We start from the raw sequence: 8651 nt of genomic DNA on the forward strand, positions 1-8651 counted from the left end.
AATCCTAAGTCTTGGGGTCCAAGCAATCTAATTTATGGAAAGTTTAGTTTATGACAAGTTGGTCATAAGTTTCCTAGTCTAATTCAAGTTGGTTTGTTAGGCTATATATACATGTCCATAATCGAGTTTATGATTATGAGAACAGATTGTAAAACATTGGTTTTGAGTGATTTTCCAATTAATCAAAGAGTGAATTTTGGTTACTTTTATTTTGCATTCTTGTTTTCTAAACTTTAGGACTCCATGTGGCTGCCACTTAAGCTATTTTCTATGTCATTTACAAACAAACCAAGAAACTTGAAGGTAGTTGGGCATGCAGTCTAACATTCAAAAAATTTAGAAAATATTATTCGATTTAGAACAAAAAAAATAATAGAGTATTAAAAATAAAAGTTAAAACATATTGACTTTTGCATTATTTTCCTTATAAATGATTTTTTTAAAATATGTTTCATATAACTTTTGTAAAGTTCAATACATTTAAAAAAAATAGTAAAGTTTTATTAAAAATAGAATAATGATTTATAGTCTATCTTGATAGTTCAATATATTTAAAAAAAGATATAGTAAAGTCTATCTTAGGTTAATATATAACAACTCAATATGAAACGTTAGACTATGAGTTATAGCGACTGCACACTCTTCAATTTCACCCCCACATACCTAGAAATACCTACCACTCTACGCCACTTATATAATTTTTTATTTAAATAGAACATCTATAGAAAATAAAAATTACATTCCCAAAATTAAATAAATAATTCATTAATAAACTTACATAAAAATACATTAATAAAGAAAGTAAATATTACATCGAGCTTAAACAAAAATACATTTATCTAATAAAAACATTACATGTTATATTTTCCATGAAATTTTCAACTGACCGCTAAAAGAATTTCGAGGTCTTCCGGTGCTAGATTCGTGTTATGCATCGTACATGTTCAAAATTTGCATACCTTCCGATCACGCTTCATTTTTAATTTCTAAATTTTTTTCTTTTAACAATTCCAATTTCAATCATTTTCGAAAGTGTTCGCGAGCTATTCCCTTTGTATACGTTTTTTCTCAAGGACGATGCAAGCCTCTCATTTTCATTTATCCTTTCTAATCGGTCGTCAACGGGATACTTAAATATGTTTTCGACCACTTGTCTGAGCTAGTTGATTCCGAAATCACTTTCGAGTGAAGCTCTCATTTCAGTCCCTCTCACATAACTAGCCATGCATTTCGATGGTTAAATATGTTTTACCACCATGGGTGGTCCGAAATTATTGAAGCACGATATTTAAAATTTTGAAATAGTTTGATTCACTTGTATATATATTCATAAAATTGTTGAATGTATTGTTGATGGTTAAAATGTTTTACCACCGTTTGTCTTCATTTTGTTTTTTTTTTCTTTTCCAAGTGTTTTGTTGTTTCTCCGGTTGCGATTTTGGTTCCATTTCGTCTTCGTCTTGTGAATATTAGGCTTGAGAAGCTCAAAATTAAGAAGGTTGAAATTGTTGTGGACAAGTGTTTGCTTGGAATGGGTTTAACTATTGGAAGGTGTTTGGTTGGAACATCATTCGTTGTTGGAAGTAATCTTGTGGAAATTGATGTTGGAAAAAGGTTGATGTTTAATTGGTGATACTTGTAACATATTCATGAACTCACCGATGGATGAATCAAAATGTGGATATAATCGGGATGAGTAAATCGAATTTTGGTGTCTTGAGGATGTTTGGATGTTTGAGTTTTGCACGATGGTTTAATTTAATTTGAATTTCAAAAAAATAAAATAATAAATAAATAATGAGTATAGAACGAAAGAAAGGTTGTATACTTGTATTGTGGTAATGTTTTAAATAGTTGGTTAGTATTTATAGGTAAATTGAAATATTAATAAGAAAATTGCCCTCCGCTTTGTAGAAGCGTGTAGCCAAACCAACATCACGCCACAACCACGAGCAGGGGGAGGTGTGGTGTTTGCCCACTATGCCACCGGCATGGAGGCTATATATACCAGATGGAATGGAATGTCATGCAAACTTGATGTACTCGTCATCAAATTATCTAGGTTACAAAATCCAAAAGTATTTTGTCATCATCACAGTTTGTCGTATATGTTATTTACAATTCTTTTATTGGATAACAAATTAAAATATTTTTAAAATTTTTATTAGAGTACAAATAGCATTGGTAATTAAGATATTTTCAATGTTATTTTTATTACATACTGATATAACAAAGTAGTTGCTGTGAATTACGGTATTGTGGATTTTCGCCACAAAATCCATCTACGAGACAATGCTTTATTTTCCCTGGCTTTACTTTTTACCAACAGCTTTTTGTTGTAAATGAGCTGTAATTGCCCTAATATTTATTATTATTATATATATTTAGGAAAGGTCACAATGTCATTAACGTACCAATCACCAATGTACCATGATATACATGGTTGAATAGCAATATACATATATTGAAAACTAGATGCAGCCGTCCCAGAATCACCACTAAAACAAATAATGTGCCAAAATTCCTCGAATCCTTCGCACAGAATCTGCACTTCTGCTTGACGCTGTGTTTGCGATGCAACCAACAAAATACCAAAATGATTTCCTTGATTCCTTCTAAGTAAATGTTTCGTCCATATATAGTGACCCGATAGGGAAACTTTGTCATGATCTGCATGCTATATATAAATGGAAACAATCCATACCTTGAGAATTCAAATCCAACGGAAAAATGGAGCTAACAATAGCAGTGGTGGTTGGATTGGTCCTTGTGCTTCTAGCAGTCGCCTTCCTTCGTGCAAACGCTTTCCCAAAGGAAATGGATGTCATCCCCGGTAGCCTTGGTTGGCCAGTCATCGGCGAGAGTTTCTCTTTTATATCTGAGTTTTCAAGTCCTTCTGGTATATTCAGTTTCATGAACAAAAGGCAACAAAGGTAAACAATCAACTATCAGGACTTATGTAGTTATGTATAAATCAGTTCTTTTCATCTCATAAGCTCTATATATCTAACACTTTTATAATTGATTAGATACGGGAAGGTGTTTAAGAGCTACGTTTTAGGACGATATATGGTGTTTACAACTGGTAGAGAAGCAAGCAAGGTGTTATTAACAGGAAAAGATGGGATGGTTAGCTTGAACCTGTTCACCACAGGTCAAAAGGTGTTGGGTCCCAATAGCTTGCTTCAACAGAATGGAGAAGACCACAAGCGTCTCAGACGCCTCATTGCTGAACCCCTCTCCATTGATGGCCTCAAGAAATATTTCCAGTTTATCAACGATTTGGCTATTGAGATGTTTGATCAGTGGGAAGGACAAAAAGTTCTGGTTCTTGAAGAAGCTTCAACAGTTATTCTCTGACCACCTAATGCTTGATCATATTAGTATTCTGTTGTTTCATTGTTTAATTCCATGCTGACATACGCTTTTTCCATTATATGCAGTTCACTTTAAAGGTTATAGGAAACATGATAATGAGCTTAGAGCCTGAGGGTGAAGAGCAAGAGAAATTTCGAGACTATTTCAAGATCATTTCTTCTTCCTTTGCATCCTTGCCTTTTAATATACCAGGGACTGCCTTCTATCGTGGCATGAAGGTACTTGTAAAGTTCAAAATACAGGTTAATTAAATTGTGTACAGATATTCGTACAAATTTGAATCATGTTTTGAACTGATTATCAGGCACGGGATGGGATGTTTGAGATGTTAGACACGATAATAGCAAGAAGAAGAAATGGAAGTGATATGCAACAAGATTTCTTGGGGTCATTGATTAAGAAGCATGGAAAAGAAGGATCAGAAGGAAAAGATGATGATGAAAAACTAACGGATGCACAAATGAAGGATAACATATTAACACTGCTAATTGCTGGTCACGACACAACAACTGCTGCCCTCACATGGCTCGTTAAATTCCTGGGAGAAAATCATGCAGCCTTGGATCAACTCAGAGTACGTAGGTTTCATACGTAATTATCTACAAGTTCGAACATTTCATAAATCAATATTAAATATGTGTGTGCTTAAAACTATCAGGAGGAACATATGGAAATCCGGAGCAAGAGGAAATCTGGATCAAATCTCACATGGTCCGAAGTCAACAATATGCCTTATACAGCAAAAGTAAGCATGATTAATCATATATCTAGAGTTTTATTTTCTTTCATAATGTTAAGGCAACAAATAACACGACCATGTGAAACCGATTTATATTCTTTGATGTTGATCAGGTAGTTAGTGAGACTCTACGAAGAGCAACGATCTTACCTTGGTATTCCAGAAAAGCTGCAATGGACTTTGAGATCGATGGTACGGATATAATTCCCTAAATGTACTATATATGAAATCACGTTTAATGAATCAATTCGAAAGCATGATGCGACTTAATGCTTTGTTGACTCTTCAGGATATAGTATCAAGAAAGGTTGGTCAGTGAACTTGGATGTAGTGTCTATTCACCATGATCCACAAGTGTTTGCCGACCCTCATAAATTTGATCCATCTAGATTCGATGTAATTAAGATCGACATCCCATTTTCATATTCTTCATGGTAACTTATCATTTTTACAGGATAAAATAATTAACACATGCTTATTTTGAATAATTTCAGGACCCCCTGAGATCTTTCAGCTTCCTTGGGTTTGGAAATGGACCTCGTATGTGCCCTGGAATGAATCTGGCCAAACTTGAAATTTCGATTTTCATTCATCACCTTGTCTGCAGATACAAGTAAGATTATCAAATTAAAAGACTTAATTTAGACACCATACATGCATGCATGCACAAATTAAGAAAAAGAAGGAATAAAAGAAAATTTAATATTAATCAATAGAAGCACAGGAACTAAGATAAAAATCTCACCAACTTGCAGGTGGAAACCTCTTGAGAAAGATGACTCCGTCCAGCCTACACTTGTCCGGATGCCAAAAAACAAGTATCCAATCATCGTCGAGTCTCTGTAGTGAGTTTCTGTGAATAAACTACGTACAATGGCACAAAAGCGAAGTACGGATGGCAATAAACACGAGTGATTACAGTCTAACAATTACGTTTAGCCAACATTTCATTGGAATCGTCAACCATTATTAAATTGGAGCAATCGTAGTTTATTTCTGAAGCAAACATTCTCCATTTCTCAAATAATATCACAATTACCTGCGCTTTCTTTTTGGATCATGCAGTATAACATAGTTTATATCAAAAAAGTGATTTAAGTATATATAAATTACACTTGGGACATTAATCAAACAAACATAATAATGTGCACTAGCTAGCCGTATCAGAGTCGTTAGCGCCAATATATTGAGGGTGTCCCACTTCGGATTAAATGTGTAACTTTACAGTGAAGTAGAGGATATATGTGAGTTCGCATTTCTAAAATAAATAGCATATATGCACTAAAAGGGTAAAATGATGGTAATGCACTAAAGGGGTAAGATGATCATGGTTGAAACTTTTCCAAGCTATTCATTTAGCCTTAAAAAATATTTATATAACCCCTCTTCTTTATAGACATTATTTATCCATATTACAGAAAGCAAACAACGATCCCAGACAGCATATGTCTCCAGGATAGGGTCAAATGTCGCCAGGATATATAGTGTTCGTTGACATAGTGCTCTCGTTGTACATGTAGATTTCGTCGGGGATAGTGTTCATCCGGTTAGGTCAAGCTTTACAGACAAGTCGTTGAAATAATCGTAATTATTTTAAAAGCATATTTAATAAAAAGTCATGGTAGATATAAGCTTTTCTCTCTTGAGTGGAGACAAGAGATAGACCAAACACACACACGCCTAGCCTAGATGTAGATGTAAGTGCGTGAAATGACGCGATTTAAGCGCATTTGTACAACACATCTGTCTTTGAGAGCTGATGAGCTTTTATTTTTGACGAGTTTGAGACAAGTCGGTTGGACCGACTCTAACGTCGTGATTTTTACCCCAAAAATTTTCATCTTATTCATCACATTTTTAACAGAAAATGCAACAGAACTCATTTATTTATTTGTAATTTAAAACAAACCACATGTTACCATCTTTAAAAAACAACCCAATTAAAAATCGTTTAAGTTTAAGATAACCTTTATTGAAAAAAAGTAACAACCGAAACATGTCCAAGTGGTATCGTCTAAACAAAAACATACTACCAAAGACAAATGCTCCCAACCCCACCAATCCACGCTCCTAAGCTACCTGTACCAAGCCAAAGGCACGAAATACAAGAAACAAGTGTAAGCATCTGCTAAGTGAGTTGATAAAAGTTGCAGATGGTCGTAGGGAAAACATACGATTCCCAAACGGGTCAACAATTCAATTTACGACAAAATAACATTGAGCAACAAATACCACATACTCATGTATAATAACAAATTAATCACGTATCACCAAAAGCATAACATATAATCGAAAACAACACATCACCAAAAGAATCGCATATCACCGAAAGCATCGCATATCACCAAAAGCAACACATATCACCAAAGGCATCGTATGATAGAGATGAATCCCTACATACATGTTATCCCAAGGGAACTACCACATTGTTGAATGCTCTAAGTGGTTGATGACTTCCACCCGAAACACCAACCCCAGACGCCTCTTTCGCTGCTCCGACTATACGAAACACAGGTATTTCGTGGTGTTGTTCAGGATTTGGTACCAACAGTGTCATACATCCATAACACCTCCCAATCCAATGTGATGTTTGTACTGATCCTCCTCGTTAGGACCGCACCACTCCAGTCCACGAACACTATAGTGACAGTGTACATATACCATGTGTTGCAGGATCTTCTAGATAGACCGAATGACTTATACCTCAATGGCTTAAGCTCTTTCCTATATGTCCTGTTTCAACCGAATAGGCCACCAAAAGTATCTGGATAGGGTTTAAGGTAAGTATCATAAACTACACAACCCACTACGCAACGCTCCTCAAAATTCAGGAATTCATCATATTAAACATGTAACTTCATACAATCAACTAATATCGTCATATTCACCAAGTTCATCAATAATTCACCAAATCATAGCTAACTATCACACTTTCAATCAAATTTATGCTAGCATATTGTTGCGACATGAGCTCAGGCCGCCAGGTCTTCTGTGTTAGATCCGGATCAGAGATCTGGAAGCAGTGCCGTCAGCGAGTTTCCGATGAGATACCTAAGCTGCCATCACAGCAAAGTCATTAGAATTTCCCCAGTGACTGTTCCCAGGAAGCAAGCTCTGACGATCAAGTTAGATAAGTTGGTAGATATGAGATGGTTCTCTCTAGCTGGAGAGAACCATATTGGTGTGTGTTTTGCCTTGGAGGCTGATAGGTAGGGCTTAGAGGCTTGTTAGAAGCTCTCTCAAGTTGCCTCCTCATGGAGGAGGAAACATTCTATTTATAGGGGAAATTAGTTCAGGCTTTGGGCCAACCCAACTCAGGCCCAGCTAGCAAGGACCCAAGAAGACCGCCCGGGAGCTAGGCAAGCGTCGGGAGTGGGCGCTAGACAAGGCTGGCAGGCGAGTACCAGGATAGCGCCAAGCCTTGACGTCCGAGCCATGCCAATGGACCATACGTCAACACATACCCTAAACATTATAATCATCATAATGGAGTCAAATACCAATTTAGAACCTAAGCATGGCAACTAGAAAACAAGCATATCAAATTAACACATCATATTCAAATACAAAACAATGACTATTTTAGACATAAAATGAATCATTGATCCGTATATTAAATGTACTTTTCGACTTATGCACATTTAGAGACTAAAACTACTAACTCACCTCGAATAGCAGATTAACCCTCCAATTACAGCCCAAAAACTCAATCACGCCAAGTCACCTTGCAACACTCCTGTATTAGTAATCAAGGTTAAAAATGGCTATTCTATACCCTAAGCATATAGACAAACTTCTAGACTCGATTTCTAGATTTTGACCCGAAATAGCAGCCTGATCAAAGCTACTTTAACACCACCAAATCCTTCCAATTTTATAATATTTTTAAGTATACCAATAGCCAAGTCTTTTTGCTTTCCACGGACTACTTGTACAGGTCCATACGATTTTTCTACAATTTACTGTGGATTTTACAAAATGGGATATCAATACAGCTAATTTCTGACCAGTCAGTGAAAATGATAATTTTCACCCTAGTTAGAACCAATGTCAGTTCAAGGGAAAAATTAGAGATGTACTAGACTTAAAACCTGAACTTTGGGGACCGACAGATCCTATATCCTACCTTCTATGATTTTTCTAGAATTTTTGCAAAACAGGGGCAGAATAGATAATTTCATATTATTTCCCAGCTTTAACTTTTAAGAGTTAATTGCCATCTTAACCCATTAAGTATTTATAAAAACGACCCCCAGGATGGAAATTGAGCTCTTAACAGTATAAACACTTCATTGAGTATAAAAGACAATTCCAACTTCAAACCATGACCCAAAGTACATTGCTTTAAAGGGAAAAACGAAAGTATGATGCTAATAAGAGAAAACACATTTAGGGTTTGGATTTCTCCACAATACACTTGGGGGCTATTTTGAGAACCTTTTGGATGCTTCAAAATATGGTCTTTATGCAGAAAAACATTACACATAAAATCACTAGAATTTAACATAAAAGAAACAAGAATTATGACACCAAA

General features: G+C 35.5%; 1 protein-coding gene across 1 annotated transcript; it reads left to right on the plus strand.

Moving 5' to 3' along the window:
• Positions 1-2730: 2730 nt before the first annotated feature.
• Positions 2731-4963, plus strand: LOC145141125 (abscisic acid 8'-hydroxylase 3-like). The gene is made up of 9 exons (XM_079074460.1): positions 2731-2933; positions 3030-3348; positions 3444-3596; positions 3683-3952; positions 4037-4123; positions 4231-4309; positions 4407-4513; positions 4612-4730; positions 4873-4963. Exons 1-9 carry the CDS (start codon positions 2731-2733, stop codon positions 4961-4963), a joined length of 1428 nt encoding a protein of 475 aa, XP_078930586.1.
• The last annotated feature ends 3688 nt before the right edge of the window (positions 4964-8651 follow it).

Source organism: Lactuca virosa, chromosome 9 (assembly GCF_052849685.1).
Source record: "Lactuca virosa cultivar CGN04683 chromosome 9, Lactuca_virosa_CGN04683_v6, whole genome shotgun sequence".
In the NCBI taxonomy this organism is placed as follows: domain Eukaryota; kingdom Viridiplantae; phylum Streptophyta; class Magnoliopsida; order Asterales; family Asteraceae; genus Lactuca; species Lactuca virosa.